Below are 23,609 nucleotides of genomic sequence, written 5' to 3'. Positions count from 1 at the left end.
AAGATACATTTGAATAAGCAAACACACTGCTTTATTTCTGACTTTAGTGTGAGTTGGAGTTGTTGAGGCAACAGGACCAGCAGCGCATGCAGGAGCTGCAGCGCACTCTGGCAGAGCTGGAGAGAGAGGAGAAAGAGATGGCTGCTCAGAGGCTGTCTGGACGAACCACAGGGCAGCAACACAAGGCTGCACCTTCACAGCATCTCCAGGCAGGCAGCGCACAACAAAACCAGCAGGTAAACAAGTGGTTATCCCAGTGTACTATCATCACAGTTTGATGCATGTAAAGCTGTAAACTTGAGTGTACTTTTCTCATCGTAGATGCCGTCCATGCCGTCATCACCCAATTTGCTGGAAACGTTGTTGAAGGAGAACTCTGAGCTGACAGAGCGTGTGACATCACTGAGTCAGGAGAGAGCCACCCTCAAACACAGACTCACCTGCCTGGAGCGTGAGCTGCGGCGCGTGGAGGATGACCTCGCCAAGGTCACTGCAGAAACTGAAAACAGACCCATCAATGACGTGACCAGCAACAGTAAGGTCAGTAGAAGACGTGTTCACTTGCACATTGTGTGCATTGTGTTGTAAGAGAAACGAATGACATGGCATTGCAACAGCTGTCCATGAATCGATTTTACGAGATTAATTACTGCAGTAAATCTGTACTGGCACACCACCCTAATAGATTTGGCCTTGTCTTTTGAAAGAAATAACCTACCCTCTGTTTATTGGCTTGCAGGTGCAGCGTTTATACGAGCGCTACCTGCGTGCTGAGAGCTTCAGGAAAGCTCTGGTGTACCAGAAACGTTACTTGCTGTTGCTGCTGGGAGGTTTCCAGGAATGTGAACAGGCCACTCTGTGTCTCATCGCTCATATGGGGGCCCGGCCGTCTCCCCCACTCTCCTCCCAGCGCAGACCACTTGGACGATTTAGGGCTGCTGTACGAGTTGTCATTGCTGTCTCAAGGTAGGGAGCATACAGGATGTAAAGATGTTAAAGTTTCCTCTGACCTTGTGTATTCATAAAACTGATCACGCACTGTTTTTTCAGAATGAGATTCCTGACCAGGAAATGGCAAAGAGCGATCAGAAGGTTGTCTGTGTCTGGGACTGTCAATGGGCACACTTCAGGTTGGCTCAGTGAACACAATTTATGATAATATGCATCACTTGACTGTGTGTGTATGAGTGGGTGGATTTTTAATCTTAACATCTCTTCTAGGACCTAAAGTTGAAGTTTTAAGGCAACAACATCCAAGATTAAATTCTGCCTCACCGCCAAACAGAGACAGCAGCACCGTCCACCGAGACACAGTGTCAGCCCTCGTCCCACCCATCAAATCACCCTTTAGGTTGCACAAAAGGTTTGTTCTCCTTGTCAGCAAAGACTAATCAAATGTAATGTAATTAAGGTAATTTTTCATTACTGAGCTTTCTTCCTTCCACAGTTCGTACTCCAGCACAAGTCAGGCCTCAGGGCATTCAGGAGGAACGTCTCAGGATCCAGAGCGATCGCTAACTGAGTATATCCACCATCTAGAGAAAGTCCAGCAGCGGCTGGTTGGAGCCAGGCATGGTGAGCAGCATCAAGTATAAGTAGGGTGAAACAGGTGAAATTTGGGTCAAAAACACAAGTTGAATGGACCATGGTGGAGGAAAATGTTGCAAACTGGAAACACTGGGTTTAATGTCAACACTGTGTCCATTCATCAGTTAAAGGATTGGGGAACTGTCACTTCCTGGCTTCCGTTGATTGTACTTAAACTTACATGTTTGTTCTGGGCATTGTGCAGTTAGATCATAAATGACACTGGTAGTGGTACCCACAAATTTCAAGGCATCTCACTCTGACATATTATCAATCATTATCACAACTTCTTGGGATCTCAGCGCCTAATAAGAATAAAAGTGACTGATAACACACTGGGAGATGTTACAGGGCACTGGGTAAATGTTGTACAGCTCCTATGCCGAGATCAGACCACACAATCTTGGCATGTCAATGGCCCAAATGAAAAAGAGCCAAAGCCACATCTGGGACTCCTCACATTGTCCAGACTAGCATTTTAGATGCATTTTTCATCTCTACTTCTACATCATGCTCACTGACTTTGGCCCATAGGAGCCAGATCACTTTTCTGTGAACAGCTGTAAACTTGTCAAAGTGAGAATTATGTCTTTTTGCTTTTACACTTGCTGGGAAGGAAAAAAGGACACAGCTCATCTGGCGGTGTGTAGTCTGCCATTAGGGACGGACAATTATATCCGCATCGTCCTCCCTGTCGGTTGAAAAAGGCTTTAAAATTAAGTATCAACATCGCCCTGCTGGCTTTCATTATGTGCAGCCGTTGACCAAGTAGTGGAAGTGCTACCAAGCAGACCAACAGAATAGGAGTAGGAATAATTGTATGTTCATTCCACTACAGGAGAGACATGATGTTCTCTGCAAAAAGATGGGAAAAAATATGTGCATTTGGCCAAAACTAGTTCAGCAAAAATCCAAGACCGTGCATCCCTATCTGCCACGTCTCTCGGTCAATTCATGCAATAATTTAGACAATGAATGACTAATCTGACACGATGACAATATCAAAAGACAAAAACATTGTGTAGTCTGATCCCAGCATTCGATGCATGTTTCCTATTTTGGTCGCTCGTTTTCCAGGAAGTGTTTTTCCATTCATCTGAGAAACGGTTACAGAAAATGCTGTGATGCTGGTTAGAGTTCAGTACACGACAATTTATTGATTGGCGGCCTTACACTTCCTGCAAAACAGCATGTTATTAAATCCCACAAAACCTGTGTGCTCTATCATCTCCCAACCTAGTAAGCAAGACTCATTTAACCCCCAAAGAGGAAAGGAGGATACAGTCAGCCTGTTCCCCTGATATGATTGGTTATCGGCAGCGCTGGCTGCAGGAGAATAGCACGTGGCTGTACCTGAGCTGCTTGTCGCCCCTTTACCTGAATGGTCCAGGTGAGTGTGAGTGTAACATACTCACTCCGCCAAACGATAAAGCAGCACAATGCACCTCTCGGGATGGGCACTGCCTTGTCACACAGTGCACAAAATGGTGACACAATGGTTTCTGATCCTCCTGTATTTTTGTTCATTCATGTTGAAGCCTAAAGCATGTGAGAATTATAACTTTACATAGATTTTAATTAAGCTTGATGTTTTAAAAAAATCCTTCACATTGAACAGTAAGTCTCCTTGTCATGAAGGCCACTTGAGTCATTCAATTATCTGAAATTGGCTTATAGGTCAACCTAAAGCTCATTCTCTGTAGTGAATTACCTACAAAGCTTGTTTTATAAATGTAGACATGAAGTGAAACTGGTTGTCTTCATGGTATAAAAGGGCTTTGTTTCATCTGATGATGAGGGAGATTCTGCTGACATGCCTTAACATGCCTTTATATTTACTGTTGTGTTAGATTGCTTCAGTTGTTCATGCTGTTGGCAGTAGTAGCAGATATTCACCCACGAATGAGTTGCCTTAATAACAACTCTTAAATATATTGCTTTTACAAGAAGCTAAAAAAACGAATTTCATCCACCTTGCCTGACGTTTTGTGTTTTTGTGTCCTTTCAGGTTCTTCTGTTCTCCAGCCCGATCCGAAGTTGTTTGAGCACTGAAAGAATGAATGTCTGCATATCATTACAGAACTGTCCATGCCTTACACATGTAGAAATCTGTAGAAAGGAATATATTACATTTGAATTATTTGATGACATGTGATTTTTATAATAATAATATAAATTATTTTTCAATGTTTTCTATTATAATTTTTCTATTCTCTGTACTGGAGTATTTTGAAAGTCTCTCTTGGATTGTTGCGAGAACAAACGTTTGTCATTATTTTAAATGTTTAATTTTCTACTAATGTTTTTTACCCTTTTGAGCTACTGTATATAAATAGGACTGATGTTCATCGTACATGTGTCCCAATTTGCACTGGTTTTATACTGAAAATCCATGACGCACATAGCTAATGTGTTTTTGCATAAAGGTGAACCATATGTGTTTTTGTATTATCTATGTTTCTACCATAAAGTTGATCAATATTTTAAATGTGTGCTAACAAATCAAACAGACTGGGTTTATTTCTTTGCCTGCTCTCTTCAATCAAGTATATCATGGGGTATCTGTCATTTCTGCACGATGATGCTACTTATTTATTCAACTTTAATAAAGTCAATTGAGTTTGATTTATATACGCTAAATTCACAAGTAACAATGTCTTAGGGGGTGTTTTGCACAGTGTATGGGATGAACTCACTGAACATAAATTGTCTTTAAATATAATAATAAAATAATAAAACAATAATAAAATATCTGCAGAACAGAACAACAGACACTAAACAATGTAAAGGCCCATTCAGATCAATCACAGCCAGGTGGAGGATGATTATTGAGATCAAACTAACAACATATCCGTGAGATTAGAAATGTGTCTTGTGTAGATTAAATTTGGCATTTATAGTTCAGATTTAAACAACAATTGGTGTTTTTCTGTCCATTTTTTGCATTAATGGAATAATTTCATTCTAAATGAAAAAGGTCCTTTTCATATTTCCATTTTAGGGAGATTTATGATTGTTCTGTATTCAAATTTCCACCAAGTAAAGACAAAAAGTATACAAAAGGCATGATAAAAGTAAAAATACTCGTAATTCAAATTTATAAGGTATTAAAGGACAAGTTCACCCAAAAAATGAAAACGGTGTTGCAGCATTCTCCCAAACAACTGAAGTAAATGGGCTGTAAAATGTCCAACAAATAATGGAAATAAACATTAAAATGGGCTCCTGACAACTCATGCTATAATCCTCGTCTCCCAAATTAATTTGTTGTTTACACCTTTTTTAAAGCTGAAATCTTTGCACCCTGTCTGAAGTGCATAAGTTTTTTGGGGGGACTACAAAACTGATATTAACTTTTATTGAATTTTTAATTGGCACGCTTTCATTATACTTTTTTGTTTGTTTTAAGCAGCCAATTAATTCCTAGACCTTTCCTCATTTATGTTAGTGGTTCTGAGTTACAGTAACTGGGATGTTAACCATTATTACGTAACCAAGAGTTGAGCGGCTCAGCTGAGGCCAATGACTTTCTGATCTGCAACTGACGCTCTTTACCGTCTTGCTCAGGAGTCCGTTCGTTTATTAAGTCGGCACAAGCCGATTGTGGTCATTCCGCCATTTCTTGCGTCAACTCCAGCTGTACGGTAGAACTCCGCCCGCCCGTTTTCCCCAGGCGACTAAACCGTTCGCACTTGAGTAAACGTCAACACCGAGTGACGCACATCCGTCGCGTTTTTCGCACAGCGCTGCTAACGGGAAGCTAACCCAGCGGTAGCCTGGTGTGTCGTAGATCGTTGTGTGTCACCTTATCGGCGGTAAAATAGTCCTGGACCGCGTAGAAGACCCCGTTACACTTTTCTCGTATTTGTCTGGGATGTATGGATGGATAGTTGACGGAATCTCGTCGCTGTTTGAGCCCGTTAGGGGGCGAAACCCCAGCGAGTGGCCCGGGAAAGGTAACATTAGCGAGGAGGAACCCACGTTACCTGGCGTGAACGTGGGTGCACAGCGGCAGGAGACCCACGGCAGACCGGCTAAACGGAACTACCAGAGGTCGGTAGGATAAAGGAAGATAAAGACTATTTTTATACCCTGTGAAGGTCTTCACTGATAGCAGTTGAACTGTCGGTACACACACACATCCCTCAGATATGTGTTGGTGTTGTAGCTGGTTACTTCTGTTATTGTGATATTGACAGTGTTAGCTTAAACTGTCTGCTTCCTTTCTTTTCATACAACTTGTATTTCAGCTCATTTATAAACTCCCCTAGTAAAGAAATATTTAACTTGAAATTCCCTATATGATTTTTGAAGGCACCACCAGCCTCCCAGGTGTAATGTTTGAGCTACCTGAAGCGCCTAGCTAACAGTGCAGTCCAAATACCAGCCCCTGAAGAAATCCTGTGCTGAAGGCTATGCAGTTTTTGTTTGAACAGTTATAGAGAGTCATGCTCATTTTACAGGCTGTAGTTCATGGTACCCTAGACCTGTATTGTATTGAGAGAGGTGTGAGTTTTTATATATTAATATTCATATTTATATTGACACCTCTCTAAAACGACTTGAAGCTCCTTCATGAATTTATTGCAGAACAGTTGTATGAGACTGAATCCATTTTAGGAAGAGCTGGAACAGTAATACTCATAACATGTAAGAGATATTGTGTTGCTGAGGAATATTACGATACTTGATATATCATCCATCTTTAAACCTTGCTTTTCCTGTTACAGTGTTGATGTTGCAGATGGTGTTTGCCAAAATGATCCTGTAGAGGTGAAAAGACGCAGAAGAGGTTTGCTTTGTTTTTGTTTAAAAGAAAAATAAATCCAAATATCTCCCACGAATGAAGATGGTTTGTTAACATGCGGTGTCCTGTGTGTCAGATGTAGTCATTAGCTTTGTGAAGAAGACTGTGGCCGGAGTAGCGGGTCTGCTCAGGCTGAGGAAGCCCCTGACGACCAGGTGTGAGAAGCCCAGGCATTATGAGGAGACACAGGTTTGTGCTACAACTCCCTCTATTAGATGTGTATCGCCAAACTTGGTGCAGGGACAGTTGAAGTGTATTGAACATTTTAGATCAATGTTTCTGTTCATCTGACCACAAGTGAACCGCTCTAAAAAGAGGTGTGTTACATCCAAAATGCACTCAGGACCCATTTGGGATGTTTTTAATAACCTTGCATTTCCTCTGTTGATCCAGCCGGTTACTCTGATGGGAATAGATGAGCTCCACACCTCATGGCTGAACAGTACTGAGTGGAGAATGAGTAAGTGAGGACTGCGATTATTGCCGGACTGCTTTTTCGTACACACTGTAGCCCTCTCATCCTTATCGTCATCTTTATTTGGTTGATTTTGTTTTTCTCCACAGGTAAACCAGTGGGTGGAATGAATGAAAGGGGTGTTAAGAATCCTTTTCAGAGCTCTTCACCTCCTTTAATGAGGAAGTACAGGCAAGTAATCCACTGACACGGTTCAGTTTCCTTCACTCACCTAGTTTGGTGTAGATATCAGTGTCGCCTTTTGACAATGCTCACTTGTTAATGTGCAAAATTTCTTTGTATCCAGTGGGGCAGGGCTGTCTGCAGGGCTCCCCGACAGGGAGAGGAGAGGCTCTCTCCAGCTGCTGCCCTCCAGACCTGCTCTGAGGACGGGAAATGCTATCTCTGATCCAACCTGCAATGGCTTTGGACACAACCGCTGCTACAAGCCCAGTCTTACTGTCGAAGAGGTAAGATAAGCTATTATTTGGCAAAGATACTTTATAATCCTGCATCATTTGCGTTCATGCTTCATGAGTCTGACATTTCCTTAATGCTATATTAGGGAACACTTGTGAGAAAAATACTCTTTTTTTAATATAGTTTGAAGCCCGACCAATACTGGATTTTTCGGGCTTAAATACAGATCCCTTAGATTTGTTTTTAGAAAGTGTTCAGCTTCCTTGTAATGGAAGTCCATACTATTGATTGGCAGTCTGACAAGAAATCTGAGGCACTCTGGTGACAATAAAAATCCTTGTCAGTACTTTCCTGTAGACAAACTGCGTACTGGTGACACTGTTTCTAAATAACCTCAAACCTAGCATGGCATTTCTTTACTGCTTTTAGTATTCATAGCACCTAGTGTACTTTAAAGTTATATTTACCAAGAGAACCCCCTTATAGCACCTTAAACATGCTTTAAGACTTGGCTGTGTGAGTTATTATGTATTGGTGTTCTCCCTTTAGACCATAAAGCAGAATAATAAGGAGCACTACAGGCGCTTGCTGGAGATGGTATCAGAGAAATACAGCAAAACCCAACCACTACCTTTCAACCAAACAAAACCGCAAGAGTGAGTAAAACCCCGGTATTCACGTGGCGTTTTTAGAAATTACATCAAGATCTGTAATAACATACTCGTGGACATGCGCTGATTAGTCCATTAAGATCGTTTTCTCCTTTTGCTTCTCAGTGAGTCGCTGTCACAGCGTGATCCCAAAACTGCTGCTTCAGGAAAAGCCTTTGAATCCGTGCCCAGGAAGACAGCATACACAGGTAATAACTGTAATTACCTCCTACTTGTTTTGGCCATTGGGTTTAATAGGTTTAAACAATGAATTCCTTTAGCGGATCCCTTTTCAGATTACACAGTCAGCTGATTCAGACTAGGCTAAAATATGTCCAGTAAACGTGTTCTGATGAATCTACCCTGCTCAACTGACACTTGTCTTTTTTCAACAGCTGCCCCAAGTGTGTTTACATGGAGAAATGCAACTACAACCAAGGACAGGTTGGTATAACACATCAATGTATATGTGTGTCTGTCATGTACATTGATGAACTTTGATTATTTTAATAACTTGCATATGGTTCATCCTCAGGTGGGGTAGTTTGACCTTTAGCAAGTCATTCAGTGGAGCCTTTGAGGACACACAACCTTCTAGATGTGCAAAGGTATTCATTTCCTCTCACTCTCAAAAGACATCTCAAAGCATTATGTTATAATTTGAGGTGGAAACGCAGATGTATTCTGTAATGTCTACCTGTGTTGCAGCAGAAACAGGCAGCAGAGTTGGACCTTTCAACAGAAGTAGCTACACGTCTCAATCTAGTGGACAGAGAGACTCCTGCTGTCGTCCCTGATGCACACACAGCACATTCAAGACACACTGATGAGGACATACCTCGGCTGACCAAGGTGTGTTTGTCAGGAATGACTTGTAGTCACTGTGTTGAAGAAAGCATCAATACATTTTCTGTTATTTGATCTATGTATTGTCTTTTTGTGTAGGAGATGGCAGCAGAAGTGAGTTGTGCTCTGGCTCAGAGTGATCCCAACCTTGTTCTGAGTGCAGCTTTCAAACTACGCATCACACAGAGAGACCTCGCCACACTGCAGGAAGGTGGTTGGCTCAACGATGAGGTAAGAGAGTGAAGACATTTTTTAGTAAGTTAATTATGGGTGTGTTTATTTTTGTTTAACATAGCTTTATTTCTGTGAGATACAGTCGGCTTTGGAGACACTCAAAGACATAGATAATGTAGACTGTGCCCATTTATATCTGTGTCACTGGCAACATACTGTATCATACATATACTATACCATATAGTTTGTTCTCAAATGACATCCTCTTACTGTCCATCCTGAAGTTCACACTGAAATTGGCAAACAGGCCATTATGTTCTTTGCCCCAGATTTGCTGCCAAATATAGTGAAGGGTTGGGAGGCAAATTTAATCAGAAATTGCAATTGCGACCTTAGTTACATCCGCTTCCTCCTGTCTGTCCTCTTAGGCATATGATTCTGTGAGTTGATAGTGTCTGTTTTGTTAACTGTGTTTTTATTGCTCACATTAATGTCGTTTGAAACATGGCGTTGCTGCTATCTTGACCTTGGCTCCCTTGAAAAATAGATTTTGTAATGACAATGAGACTTGGCTGATTAATTAAAGGTCTAATAATAATAATAATAATAATCATAATAAACACTTTTTCTCAGACCAATTCTCCTTCATCAGAGGAGACTGTTCTTGCACTTTGTCATATTCCTGTGCAGTTTCTCTGCAAGTGTTTCATGGTGTTTATAGTGCTGCCTCCCACGAAAATGCTGACCATCATAAAAAAGCTAATGCCACCTACCTCTTCATGAACAGTGGATTTATTTAATCATCTCTGTGTGAATTGTCAGTGTTTCACATACCAGAAAAGGTCTGTTTGGCAGTAGTAGCAGCTATTGCGCCCAGTAGCCACGGAAACAAAGTTTGTCAAGTGACTTGCTTTCTTAAATTAGCAGCGCACAATGTGGTTAATACAACCGTGATGCTCCATGTAAGCATTCCTCTTACACTTCTATTTATACACCAGTGTGTTGCTGACAACAGTGACAAGTTAGTCTCTGTGTATATATAGATTATATAATCATTTAAGTCAATATATTTATGTTGAAGAATCAGTCAAGTAGTCTTGCAGTTGTATTTAAGAACCAATGTGACCAATGTCTTTTTTTAACCTGTGATATGTTGCCCATCCCTTTTTTGTTTCCTCTAACAAAGGTGATTAACTTCTACCTTTCCCTGGTCATGGAGCGCTGCTCTGGTGAAGCAGCAGCATTAAAAGTCTACTCGTTCAGCACCTTCTTCTTTCCTAAGCTGTGGGGTGGAGGAGGAGGGCAGGCGGGAGGACACACTGCCGTGAAGCGCTGGACCAAGGCTGTCGACCTTTTCCTCTACGACCTCGTCCTGGTCCCTCTGCACCTGGGCGTCCACTGGGCGCTGGCTGTGAGTCAGACCCACAGTGACTAGATTTATTATTCTTCACCATGTCATATTCCTACTTTTGAACTGTTTTTTCTCTCTCACTCTCACTACTCTCAATCTAGGTGATTGATTTTAAGTCAAAGACAGTGAAGTCGTATGACTCGATGGGCCAGAGACACGATGACATCTGTAGTCTTTTACTGTGAGTCGTTATGTTTTTAAGCTTCAGTTATCTGGTCATTTTAAATGCTTTTTTTGAGGAGTCAGTGGCATTATTGTGCTCATTTTCCAGACTCTACCTTAAAGAGGAGCACAAAGCAAAGAAAGGCAGAGAACTCGACAGCGCCAAATGGACTGTTGGAAGTTTCAGGGCTATTGTAAGTAAAATAAAAATGAATGACGCATCATTAAATTGAATTGATTTTTTACTCTGAGATTAATGTTTTGCATACTGTTCATGCCTCTATAGGAGATTCCCCAGCAGAAAAATGGCAGTGATTGTGGTGTTTTTGCCTGTAAATACGCTGACTATATCGCAAAAGGAAGGCCTCTCACCTTTAAACAGGTATATACTTTATATTCACCTGATATACTAGTGATTCTTTTATGTTTGCTTGTTTTTACGATATTATTATATAAAATCTTAAAGTAACATTTGCCTCTTTCTCTACAGTGCCACATGCCTCTCTTCAGGAAGTTAATGATTTGGGAAATCCTCAATCAGAAGCTGCTGTAGAGCGTTGCAACCATCTCAATTAAAGGCCTAACAACAGGGACTTTCTCAATGGGAGCAGCACCTGTGTACAGTAACTACATGGTGAAGAAAAATAAATAAATGGGCCAAAGAAGTGGACTCCGCTGACTGAAATCTAACCGGGTCTGGCTGTTCTGATCTGGAGAAATCAAACACTAGTCTTAAGAGTCGATTATGTCCCTTTCCCTGTTAGGGACATATTAACATTTTGTAATCTCTGAGTTGTAATTGGAGACGTTATAAGTGTATGTCTTACACAAGCTTTGGCACTACTGACTGAATGGCTTTTTTTTCATTGACTTTGGATTGTTTTACTGTTTGAAGTTCTGCCTAAAGTGCCTTCAGCCTTCTGACACTGAGCTCAACTTAGACCATGCGTTTGAGTATTTTGGGAAATTACTACATCGCATATAACTCTGTCATATCTTCATTGAATTAGATTGTTGCAGGTCAGTATTTCTTGGTGTTATTTGGCTGTTCCCCTCAATTCTGATCAATAGAGTGGATAGCAACTAACAACACTTCTATTTAGACAAGACACTCAAAAATGATAATCAAAATACCTCTTTTCCCATCCCCTTTTTTTTTCCAGAACAAAAATGCATGGTTGAGTGCTTATAGTATGTTTGTTTGCTATTATTTATGATTTGACTGGGTGAGAAAGTGATTTTGGAAAGTGTGTGTGTAGTTTGTTTGTCCTCTGAGTGGAGCGTTAATAGTTTTTTCCTGTACAAAAGGCGCTGTTAGGTCTGTGAATCTTTTCCATGAGCATACTGCAAGAGGCTATTTAGGGCTATTACATTGACTTACAGTATAGTATACTGCATAGAAAACTACTGTTCACACATGCATGTTTGAGTTCATGCTTTGAAAATGTGATTTTCCCCCCTCCCCCTGTAATAAAGTATTTCATTTTGTAAAATTGGAGTTTGATATACCACTGTAAAAGACAAAGAGTTCATCTGGAGGTAGATAATATGACTGAATATTACTCTAACGTGTCACATTTACCTCAGTATTACATCACAATATGTTACTACTTGGTGGTCTGCTACATCAGGGAATGTAATTGAAATTGGAGAGCGGTCATGCAACCAGACACTATAACGTCCTGTTTTGATTAGGTAATTTAAACATAAAGAAAGGGTCATAATTGTTTATGATATGGAGCAGTAAACCTGCTTTTCTAACATTTAAAAGCATTTCAAGTTTGTAGTTGATGTTTGTCAAAGTATCATAGAGATTCTTATGCTTTTATTTTGAACTTGAAACCGGAACCGGATATTGCCCGCTTGTAGCTATGCAACATTCACCTCTCCGTTCAGATCAAACCGGTTTGCTTTGCGATAAACTCAGCATGCGATTAAGTTAAATCGGTCATAAGAGGCAGTCGTACCACGTCGTTTTTACACATCTCCTGTTTAGTTAGAATAATATGAGCGACAACGACAAAGATTACGCGGAGCAGGTGAGTTGTGATCAGCGGTCATAGATTAAGGAAATATCAGTTGGAAAGACAGTGAGCTAGCTAATGTTAGCTAGCTAGCTAGCTTAGCTGTTAACTGCGTTTGCAGTTTTGAAAAGTGGCCTCAAACCGTAGAGTAGTTTGTCCTATATGAGACTAATCTTAGCGTTTTTGTGAGTAGCCAGAAGACTACTTAATGTATCGTAGTTAGCCGTTTAGCGTTTATAACAACAGCTTGAACGTTAGCTAGCTACAACATGCGGCCCACAAAGCCTAACAGATGTGGCGGCCGCCTGGCCATGGCACGTTACTTTCATTTCATTTTACCGCTAATTTGTTACTTACCGTTTACGTAACGTTAACTATTGAATTATTGACTCTGGGTATTTAAACAGTAAATATTGACTAATTACTAGTCAATATTTATCATTCCTATCTGATTTTCAGCTTTGTATCGTAACATAGCACGCTAGTTGAGGACCGATCAAGACCATAAAGCTAACATACAAACATGTACTCAGCTAATCGATGTTGATTTTCTGGTTTTGCTGTTTTATATATATATATATATATGTACTTTTTGGGTTCTTACAGAAACCAACATGCCTTATCACCCTTGTTTGTTCTTTGTTAAGGTTGAGGTTGGAAGAAAGAAAAACGCGGAAGAAGTTTCAGATGCGAAGTTTTTTAAATTTGAAGCTGATGGTGTTGATGCATGCTAATGTGTTGGATGCTGAAAAGAAGCGATCAAGATCTGTCCCCACTACTAGTGTTGTAATGGCAGATGGTAAATGGGGGAAGAGGAGGAAAAAAGACGTCATAATGTCAAACAGAAGAAAGAAGAAATGATGGGTTGTTTTGAAGTAATGAAGTTAAAGAAGTTATGAAGTTAAGCTCAGAAGTTTACCAGGGTATGAGTAATTTCCTAACAGCCTGCCATGTTATTACTCTATTTCATACTTTCTTTCTATAAAGCATGCACGATTATTTTCCTCTCTGTCTCAGAAACATAACTGGTCAATCTCTCCGTACCTTATTGTGCAATCTGCATTTCAGCTAAATTAATTTCTACTTGATATTATTGTTGCAATGTGTTAACTTCTCTAATCAAATTTTTAAATATTCAGTGTCAAACCTTTTAAAATCCAAAATGTCATGAACTCTCTCTGAAAGAGGCACACAGAGGGCACGCGCAGTCACCCCCTGGCCTTCTTTTCTTGTTGTTTGGCACTGACTTGGCTATAAAGTGTTTCTGACCTCAGTGTCTGGTCTGTCCAGGACTCGCGGCCTGGCTCAAGGAGTGGGTCCCCTCGGGGATCAGCACACTCACCCAGCCGCTCACCGGTACGCTCCAAAGATGGATCCCGTCATTCCAGGTCCAGATCTCGTTCTCGATCCAGGTCAAAATCAAGGTAGGAAGGGTTGCTGTTGTCATAAGCATATGAAAACATTTTTTTAGGTAGTCTCATGTGGACTCAAAGACTACAATTCTGAGGCCATGTCAATGTCGATTCTCAGGTCCCGGTCCCATCGAAGCTCCCGCAGGCACCACTCCCGCTCTCGTTCCCGCTCCCGCTCTCACCGACGCCACTCCAGGAGCCGTTCTCGCAGCTGGGAGTACCGCAGACGAAGGAGCCACAGCCGTTCTCCCATGTCAAATCGTCGCAGACACATTGGCAACAGGGTGTGTATTGAGTGCTGTGTCTCAGATAATTACAATGTGAGGCATTCAATTCAATACAAAATCGAAGCGTTGTTGTGGTCCTTCAACTGTCACTTCACTTGGCAGGTTTATTGCAATGACAGGTCATTTGCTCACATTATTTATACACTCGTCCTCTGTTTACTCTCACAGGCCAACCCAGACCCAAACAGCTGTCTGGGTGTGTTTGGACTGAGCCTGTACACCACTGAGAGGGATCTCAGGGAGGTTTTCTCTAAATACGGCCCGTTGGCCGACGTCAACATCGTGTATGACCAGCAGTCGCGCCGTTCAAGGGGCTTTGCCTTTGTCTACTTTGAAAACTCTGAGGACTCCAAGGAGGTTAGGAAGATGAGAATGATAATGCATTTTAAGACGTTATAATGTTGACAATTACCACCAGTTACAAAGCAAAACATTTTTATTACAAGTATTTGAATAGTTTGGAGTTTCACAGGGGTGTGAAAGTGTAGTCCAAGTCATACACAAGGCTCTGTATAGATGGGGTATTTGTCTGCAGTCGGAATCAGGGCAAAGGTTAAACCTGTAAACTATTCCGTTATCACGTGGGATCTAATTCATACGGTGTTGTTGTGGGTTTAAGGCTAAGGAGCGAGCTAATGGAATGGAGCTTGATGGACGCAGGATCCGTGTGGATTTCTCCATCACTAAACGAGCCCACACTCCCACTCCTGGAATCTACATGGGACGTCCCACATAGTGAGTGTTTCTTAATCAGGTGGCTTTGTTTTTACTGCACGGATCATTTCCACAAACTACTGTGTGTGGTATCCTCTAATGTGTCACTAAACATTACTACTCTGTGTTTTTTTTAGTGGTGGTGGTGGCGGCAGTGGTGGCGGCAGCGGTGAGGGTCGTGCTAGCAGTGGTAGTTCATCGCGTCGCTCTTCGAGAGACTATGACAGAGGGTACGAAAGAGGCTACGACAGAGGTTATGATCGTGATTATGATCGCTATGAGAGCCGAGACTACAAATCCTACAGGTGAGTTCTTCTCCCTTTCCCTTGACCACTGCTACGGTTGATACTATAATACACTATAACTATCAAGAAGAAAATAGCGTTGCTTTTATACTGCTATTTAAAGGCCAAGAATAAAAATGACTGAATGCAAGTTATCCAAAAGTCCTTAAAATAAATTGTGAATCCATTCAGCTTTTTGAATTTTTCGACTCACTGTTCTAGTTAATTGAGCGATCCTAACCATGTCTAACATGACGATGTGTTGTGGTTTTGTTTATCCCCTACAGACGCAGATCTCCATCTCCTTACTACAGCAGAGGGTACCACTCACGATCCCGATCACGGTCCTACTCACCACGTGCGTTTCTTTCTAAATCTAACCCAGGGACTAGAATATATAGATTTATGATGGAATTTGTCACTGGAAAGTTTAGATCATCCACACAAACTAACATTAATGAAATATGCTCTTTTTTAATATATATATATATATAAATCAAGTCTGACACTTCATCTTACTTTGTTTTTTATTATAATTTTTTTCCAGGTCACTACTGAGCAGCAAGAGAAGAGCCGATGACAAGTTCAGTGTTATTCCTTGTCTTTTTATGCTTTTTGAATGGATATGATGTATCTAACAGGAACTCTGGATTTGTTATGTGTGTAAAAGGTTTAAAACCAGAATTTATAGGAAGTGTTCAGCCACATTTGAATGGCCATACAGATCTGCTCCAACAACACATCCCTTTTCATATGCTACATTTCCCCCTGGCTTTTATCAAAATTGGAAGTAATTTCTGGGCATCCCTGTTAAAGCAATCAATCAGGGAATGAAAAAACAACCTTTTCGACGTTGGTAATTAAACGAAGGGCTGGTTTCATTAGGCTTTCCTCGACAGACTCTTCGTGGCAGTTACATTACAATTTCTCATTTTGTTTGTACGTAGTTGGTTTCTTAAATTGTCAGCATCCTAGTTTGCTCTTTGAAATGTTTTAGACGCCATGTTTCTTTTTAATTGTGTGTTTTTTTTCTCTGGTGGAAAATGTTTTTTTCTGGTTGTACATAAGCAATAAAAAAATACTTGGGTCACTTGCTTTGTTGTTTATTAACATTGTGGTAGATTTTAATAGTCTTGTTGCCTCATGACACAGATGCTCCAGATATTGTGCCATGAAGTCCCATCAAACTTGCAATTTTTTTGTTGTTGCAGAAATAAAATGTTATTGCTTGAATTTCATGCATACACCCTCTTTTGATGTGGTCTTCCACAATGAAACCTTGTTAAAATCTTTTACAAAATTGAGCATTTTCAAAGCTCATTTAAATTTCGTTTACAGTTGCAATCCATCCCGGAAACATAAAACAAGTGGTAGTGTTAGGTTGGTTGTACATTTAAAAAATATATTTTGAGTAGAACTACAGTGCAAGTTGGATATATAATTGTTAGACAATGTCGCTACGGCTGCCTTTGTGCTGTCTGATGCTGTGTTGAAGTCCAATAGGACGACTTACTTTCTCCGAACAACAGTATGCAACCCTCATGTTTTTGTGTAAAGATTTAAGTTTTGTTTTTACTGACGACCAGACTTCGGTTACAAGACAAGAAAAGAGGTAAATACTATGTAATTGAATACAAATGTATAGTCTGAAGCAATTATATGAAAGTTTGTTTACACTACTACAATATCAATGGACTCAATGAGATTATTTTGTCAACTGACATTTCTTAAATCAAGATTACACTAAAGATCTCAATTTTTAACACAATGTAAATGAGAAATGAAATTTCAACATCCATATCAAATTTCCATGAGAACTTACATTCATCTAATGACAAAAACTTGTGATACAATGAAAAGGTGGCTGTTATCAGCTTTTTCCACTGTCAAGAATGAACTTTAGTTCTGAAATAGTAAATTTGAACACTATTTTTACCTTGAAGTTTATCTTTTGGTTGTAGGAATGTCCCTGAACGCATCCTGCAAAAGGGCGACCTCTAGCTAGGATTCACCACGGAGAGGCAGGCAGTGAAGTTAAGTAAACTTTAAAAAAAAAAAAAAAAACCTTAAAAACAAAAGTTAAACGTGAAAATACAACAAATTATTACAACAACAAAAATGTTTAAATAAAACCTGAATTTATTTGCCATTTGTCAGACGTGCCGTTTCTAGCTCTTACTCCGACCAATCACAGGCGCCTCACGTCAAAACACTTCCGGTTTGCTCTCCAACTTGTCTTTCCACCGGAGCGGCTGGTGTGAGCGCATATCACAGGAGTGAACACCACGTAGACTTTGGGCTTTTAAAGACATAAAGGTACTAAAAGGGGAGGTTAATCGGCTAAGCAGCTTTCGGGGTACTTGTTATGACAAGAAAAGGCAGACTGTAGTATCTGTTCGCTCTGATATCGTGGCTAACAGGTAGCTAGGAGTGGTTTCAGTTAACCACTAGCTAGCGTTAGCATGCTGTGTTTGAATGAGCATATGACTAGAGCTGCCCGACACGTTTTCTGTGGAGCTAGCGCAGTAGGATGGGGCTATTTAGTGAGAAATATCCATACCCAACTTTTAGCATCGGTGTTGTACAAATAAGCCTGGATTTGGTGACACAATCTGACATGGCATTATGGTGTAACCAACTTGTAACTCTCGCAGATGCCCCCCAAAAAGACAGAAGCCCCGAAGCAGCCTCCATTGATTGGACGATTTGGGACCTCTCTGAAGATTGGGATTGTGGGATTACCTAATGTCGGGTATGTGCATGTTATATGTATCAGCAAAGCAATGTTCCCTGAGCCAATGGACAAATGTTTTGAGTCATGGTTAAGGGTTAGTTATTGCACTGCTGTTGACATGTTCCTGACTCTGTCCAATGCAGGAAATCCACCTTTTTCAATGTGCTGACTAAAAGTCAGGCAGCTGCAGAGAACTTCCCATTCTGCACGATCGACCCAAATGAGAGCAGGGTGCCTGTCCCAGATGAGCGCTATGATTTCCTCTGCCAATACCACAAACCAGCTAGGTGTGTGTTATGACAGCGTCCTCTGACAACCTGTTCAATTTGTCCAACATCCATGGAGTTCTGTCTCACTGAATCCTTGTCTCCTCTCTTTAGTAAGGTTCCAGCTTTTCTAAACGTGGTGGACATTGCTGGTCTGGTAAAGGGAGCTCACGCAGGACAGGGACTTGGAAATGCCTTTCTCTCCCACATCAGTGCCTGTGATGGCATCTTCCACATGACTCGTGAGTTGTCATTTCTACTGGTCGCAGCTGCCTTGTAGTAACAACTGAGTAGTGGACAGGTGTTTGGAAGGAGTCTGCTTTATTGGCCAAGTATGTGTACACACACAAGACATTTGATTCCAGTTTACATTGCTCCATGTACTTCACAGAAATGGACATACAATGCAACTAGGAACACAGACAATAACAAGTGAACAAATATGTTAAAGGTAAAGAATACAGAAAAATAAAATAAAAAGTAAAGAATGGTACAACGCAGTACTGTAGGATGTGAAAAGATAGTTTTGTGCTTATATATTACAAAAACAATGGCCAATTGATTGTTTGTTTGTTTTTTAAATAAAAAAGCAGGTAAATACCTGTTATATCAATAAAAAGCCCTCAGATTTTGAAATGTGTACATATATGTAACATGGTGACTACATCCCTGTTAGGTGCTTTTGATGATGAGGATATCATCCACGTGGAGGGTAACGTTGACCCTGTGAGGGACATTGAGATCATCCATGAGGAGCTGCGACTAAAGGACGAGGAAATGATTGCTCCAATCCTTGACAAACTGGAGAAAACCGCCGTCAGAGGAAGTGACAAAAAACTCAAGCCCGAATATGTAAGTGAAGTGTTTTGGTTTATGTGCTATGCAGCTGTTCCCTATTTTATTTTTGTGTCATTATTTTGGGGGCTAAATGATATGTAACCTGCTGCTTCTGGCTTCAGGACATCATGTTGAAAGTAAAGAACTGGATCGTGGATGAGAAGAAACACATTCGATTTTGCAGCGACTGGAACGACAAAGAGGTAATGATGTATATTCATGTGTTAGGATAGTATGTTTGTAAGAATTTGTTGTAATATTTCCAAACAAATGCTTTACAGGGCTGCTGTATGGATCAGTTGGAAGATGCAATTTAGTCTCAGTGTAGTGGATTAATAGTTTCTGTCTTATATAAAAACTTGGTCATCTCAATCAAGTGTGTTTGTCTTGTTTTTTGCCTTTTTGACAAATTTCTGCCATTTTCAGTATTTCTCTTCTAATGCTCCAATTTAAAATTCAGATAAACCCCAGTGATTGGTTTAATTATGCTTTTTCTGTGGTTTCCATTTGTTTTCCTGATTGACAGAGTACTGTAATTGGACTCTCTGGAACAGCATGCCTATTATCTTATCAGCAGGGTGTCACCGCAGAAATTCACTGAACTGAGAACTAAACATGTTTTGTAAACTTTTTAATTTTCTCCACAGATTGAGGTGTTGAATAAATACCTGTTCCTGACGTCCAAGCCCATGATCTACCTGGTTAATCTCTCAGAGAAGGATTACATCAGAAAAAAGAACAAGTGGTAAGCTTGCTTGTGCACGTCCCATACATATTTTATTTAAGTATGTAGTTGCTGTCAGACATTCAGAATAATTAACCCTGCTGCCTGTTTCTCTCAGGTTGGCAAAAATCAAGGAGTGGGTAGACGCTCACGATCCCGGTGCGATGGTGATTCCTGTGAGTGGCTGTGTCGAGGCTAAATTGTTTGACATGGAGGAGGAGGAGAGGGCTAAGTACTGCCAGGAGCAAAAGACACAGAGGTGGGACATAAACACAACATGTAGCATTAATATCGTGAATCGGTTCTTGGAACTGCTCCATCATGGCTCCTCTGTGTGTTTCCAGTGTTCTGACCAAAATAATAAAGACCGGCTATGCAGCACTACAGCTGGAATACTTCTTCACCGCAGGACCAGATGAGGTGCGAGCTTGGACCATGAGGGTAAGTGCTATGATGATGAAAAGTTCTTTATTACCTTATGTTCTTGAGCATTAACTGTTGATAGATCCCTAAGAGGTTTTTCTGTCACGGACTAATAACGCACCTGTTCACACTGAATCATAATCACACAGAGTTATACGTCCGAGAAATGAGCCCAAATTTGTATTTTTGGATTTGAAGAGCATTTTTGTGATTGCTCATACATTAGCTCTCAGTATTTTGCAACGTGTTTGCAGCATTTCTGGATTTAAATTTTTCTCAGCTTGCTGAAACATCTGAGATGTGGGTGGGAACACAGAAGTCTGGAACAAGACCGGAATTTTTTTGTGCATTTAAGGCTTTATGGGTTTTGATATTTGAGTTTGAAGTGCATTTCTCTCCCTTTTTTACTTATTCGCAGTACATTCTTTTAGTTTGTATGTTTTTACTCTTTCACATTTTGTCCTAAGGGGCCCCAGTAAAAGGCTTCATTCATTATAGTTGCTTCCAAATTCAGTGAAACTGAGATGCAGTATGTTTTCTTTTCTTTTCAGTCATGTTTTTGGCACAGAATATCGAGTTAGTGTTTGAAGTTCTTCAAGGTGGCAGTGTGTTAATTTATTATAAGTCATGTTGTTGAATTGTTCTGTTCTTTTTGCTCCAACAGAAAGGTAGCAAGGCTCCTCAGGCTGCAGGAAAGATCCACACTGACTTTGAGAAAGGCTTCATCATGGCCGAGGTGATGAAGTATGCTGACTTCAAAGAGGAGGGCAGCGAAAACGCAGTCAAGGTGTGTGTTTGTATACCGACTAATTATAAGCTTGAACTGGCACAGTGTTGAATCTCTGCCAGCAACTACGTTGACACTCTGAGAAATTTCCTTAAATGTCCACTCTCTCCTTCACAGTCTGCTGGGAAATACAGGCAACAGGGCAGGAACTACGTCGTGGAGGATGGAGACATTATCTTTTTCAAATTCAACACACCCAACGCACCTAAAAAGAAACCATGAGACCCCACAGTCACCAGAGGAAGAATTCATAATACAGCTTAGCCTGGTCTCAAAGAGCTACACTGTCTGCTGGTTTTCATACTCGTCTCTTGAATTCAGAGGATCAATTCATGGCCTCCCAGGTCTGGACCAGAATCTGTTAAAATCATTCAATATAATAATGTTTCCATACATGAATAGCAATCATTCCTACCTGTAATATTTTGAGCAAATTGTAATTTGCACCACTGAACCAGTCAGACATTTTTGAAAGCCCTGTATTCTTGCTTTCATGGTTTCAAGGAAGGAAAAAAAGTACAATTGAACTGAGAAATAATAATAAATTCTGATTTTACTGGAAATTGCCAGAACACAACCTGCATATTATTTTCCACTTGATGCTGATGTAGCGGTTTAATATAGATGCATCATAAGAATTTCACCAAAACACCCCAAACACACCAAAAATATGTTTCATTTTGGGTTTTAATCTCCTGCCTGTGTCCATAAAAGTTATTTGAGGTTTTAATGTGATGAAACTGCAGTGGCTTGCTCTCTGTAATGTCTGACTCATCCTGTGTGAGTCCTGCAGAGATTTGAGTTAGCTTATTTGATTTTTTTTATTTCTCACATGATAATGACACGCCTTAATTAGTGCTTCATTACCGGCAGGTGTTCTTAATCTGTAAAGCATCTTTTAACACATGCTAACAGTGCTGAAATAAGTGAGGGTGATACACAGCATGTGTTATGAGTTAATCAGCAGTGATTAAATGAGTTTAGGTCTTATTTTCTCAGTTCTTTTATGCCTTTTCTTTAATTGCACTCCCTTATGTTTTATGCTTCTCAGAATAAACACATAATACCTGAGATTTATTCAATAATGCTTAAATATGCGGTGTCTAAAAACGTTTGATTGGTGCCGTGTTCACTTGTAAGAGAAAATGAAAGCCATCACACTCTGTTATGCTTCAGGCCAGGACTGTGCTGTATTCTGAGGAGGATAATAATATTTTAAGAGCAAAGCAGGCATTCCTGATGGTGCCTGAATGTTGTACACACTGCTTTTATTGACTTAGTTTCGGCTGGTAAACACAAAAAAACAACAGACTTTTCACATTATGAACTACGCTCTGTGGATCATCTGGGCTGTACAGTTTGCTTCACCTCTCCTCGCTGCCTACACGGTGTGGATGTGTACATTTTCAAGAGTATAAAACAGATCCCCTCACTAAACCCCTTGCCAAATTGTGGACTACGATAAAAATCCTGTGAACCTAAGGGAGCAAAAATACAATAAATGTCATCTTCATCAATATGCATGTATCAATAAAAGAGACAAACCTGTTGTTGCCTTGTGTGTTTCTACTTTTTACTCTTCTAAGCTTGACTGTGACACTGGAATAATAGGCTTATTCAGTGTTTTGTTACAATCACTTAATACATTCATATATTCAAGCTATTACAAATCGTACAAAGTTGTGCTGCCTGTTACATATTTTGAATTTGTTTTTGTCTATAATGTTTCAATCTCAGTGTTGAATCGAGTCCCTAAAGTACTCACAAAAAGATATATTTGAACTTCTGGATTTTCATGACTCCATCATTAGCTAAGGAGAATTGTTTAGTATGATAGCAAGAACATTTGTTGTGCCTGCCATGTTGTGAAACAAAAAATACTTTATCTGCTGGGAATCGTTCTGGTGAATTAATTTACTCGCTTATGAGAACTTACAAACATCTTTTAGCTATGTATGTGACAATTGGGACAATGAATAAACTATTATACCGGCTACAAGTTAGTGTAGGGATATTTAGCTTTTAAAAATGCCCGGCTTTGTAATGGAGGCCACCTACAGCAAAGGATTAGTAACCAAACTTTAAAAACCAACTCAGAAAGAAAGCACATTATTACAAGTTTTTTATACTTATACTTTAAGGACAACATCATTTATTACTGTTTTACTTTGTTAATATGTGGCGGACCCTGCCACCTTTCTAGCTTCAAACATTGTTCTGGAGACCTTATTTTCCCTCTGAGAACAGCTTGTTTATTCACTTATGGGAAAAACAAAATTTCCAGTTTGTATCATTACCTGATTAACATTGTAAATATAAAAATTCAGAGTTTGAATTTCTTCTCCAAAACTACACAGTGGCCCTTTAAGCACACAACACATTCAGTGAGGTAGTTTGTTAAATGCTGCAATGGCAGAGAGCACAAAAGTCCTGCTGATTTTAAGGTCGTGTTTCTGTACAAACCAAGATTAAGAATGTATATAACTTTCTTTGACGTTGAAACGGTAAAATAAACTGTGTAACTTCGACACATACGCTGCTGTTTTTTCGAGTATCCCTGTGGAGAACTCAACAACTGCATACCATCTCTCGTCTCCTTCAACAAC

General features: G+C 40.2%; 4 protein-coding genes across 7 annotated transcripts in view; all 4 read left to right on the top strand.

Annotated features, from left to right (window-relative positions):
* Positions 1 to 4,094, top strand: part of pcnt (pericentrin) — a 38,392-nt gene extending 34,298 nt beyond the window's left edge. For 2 of the 3 annotated variants that reach the window (XM_084381043.1, XM_084381042.1), the window contains 8 exons: positions 48 to 236; positions 322 to 540; positions 740 to 966; positions 1,051 to 1,130; positions 1,222 to 1,363; positions 1,448 to 1,575; positions 2,828 to 2,977; positions 3,596 to 4,094. In XM_084381043.1, coding sequence (XP_084237169.1) covers positions 48 to 236; positions 322 to 540; positions 740 to 966; positions 1,051 to 1,130; positions 1,222 to 1,363; positions 1,448 to 1,575; positions 2,828 to 2,977; positions 3,596 to 3,639 — 1,179 coding nt within the window. In that variant the 3' untranslated portion in view covers positions 3,640 to 4,094. The remainder of the gene's footprint in view (positions 1 to 47; positions 237 to 321; positions 541 to 739; positions 967 to 1,050; positions 1,131 to 1,221; positions 1,364 to 1,447; positions 1,576 to 2,827; positions 2,978 to 3,595) is intronic. The other variant, XM_084381044.1, reaches the window with a different exon arrangement.
* Positions 4,095 to 5,306: 1,212 nt separating this feature from the next.
* senp2 (SUMO specific peptidase 2) lies at positions 5,307 to 12,004 on the top strand. Of its 2 annotated transcripts, none has more exons than XM_084382088.1 (17): positions 5,307 to 5,640; positions 6,318 to 6,379; positions 6,471 to 6,583; positions 6,788 to 6,854; positions 6,959 to 7,040; positions 7,156 to 7,318; positions 7,818 to 7,924; positions 8,045 to 8,127; positions 8,314 to 8,362; positions 8,454 to 8,526; positions 8,630 to 8,770; positions 8,864 to 8,995; positions 10,125 to 10,349; positions 10,451 to 10,530; positions 10,621 to 10,705; positions 10,798 to 10,893; positions 11,002 to 12,004. In XM_084382088.1, exons 1-17 carry the CDS (start codon positions 5,462 to 5,464, stop codon positions 11,062 to 11,064), a joined length of 1,800 nt encoding a protein of 599 aa, XP_084238214.1. In that variant the 5' UTR covers positions 5,307 to 5,461; the 3' UTR covers positions 11,065 to 12,004. The 2 variants fall into 2 exon arrangements, with proteins under 2 accessions (XP_084238214.1, XP_084238213.1); XM_084382087.1 differs by having other exon boundaries at positions 5,308 to 5,640; positions 8,627 to 8,770.
* A 375-nt stretch (positions 12,005 to 12,379) lies between these two features.
* LOC311273984 (transformer-2 protein homolog beta-like) lies at positions 12,380 to 16,322 on the top strand. The gene is made up of 8 exons (XM_084381353.1): positions 12,380 to 12,550; positions 13,826 to 13,959; positions 14,066 to 14,231; positions 14,403 to 14,591; positions 14,854 to 14,969; positions 15,086 to 15,253; positions 15,520 to 15,590; positions 15,780 to 16,322. Exons 1-8 carry the CDS (start codon positions 12,518 to 12,520, stop codon positions 15,788 to 15,790), a joined length of 888 nt encoding a protein of 295 aa, XP_084237479.1. The 5' UTR covers positions 12,380 to 12,517; the 3' UTR covers positions 15,791 to 16,322.
* A 1,118-nt stretch (positions 16,323 to 17,440) lies between these two features.
* On the top strand, positions 17,441 to 22,553 carry LOC311274252 (obg-like ATPase 1). Its single transcript, XM_084381780.1, has 11 exons — positions 17,441 to 17,548; positions 17,887 to 17,984; positions 18,110 to 18,253; positions 18,347 to 18,474; positions 18,909 to 19,084; positions 19,192 to 19,272; positions 19,717 to 19,814; positions 19,912 to 20,052; positions 20,138 to 20,234; positions 20,881 to 21,003; positions 21,121 to 22,553. Exons 2-11 carry the CDS (start codon positions 17,887 to 17,889, stop codon positions 21,223 to 21,225), a joined length of 1,191 nt encoding a protein of 396 aa, XP_084237906.1. The 5' UTR covers positions 17,441 to 17,548; the 3' UTR covers positions 21,226 to 22,553.
* Positions 22,554 to 23,609: the final 1,056 nt, after the last annotated feature.

Source organism: Pagrus pagrus (assembly GCF_965226575.1).
Source record: "Pagrus pagrus genome assembly, chromosome: 18".
Lineage (NCBI taxonomy): Eukaryota > Metazoa > Chordata > Actinopteri > Spariformes > Sparidae > Pagrus > Pagrus pagrus.
This window is presented reverse-complemented; position numbering and strand designations above follow the sequence as displayed.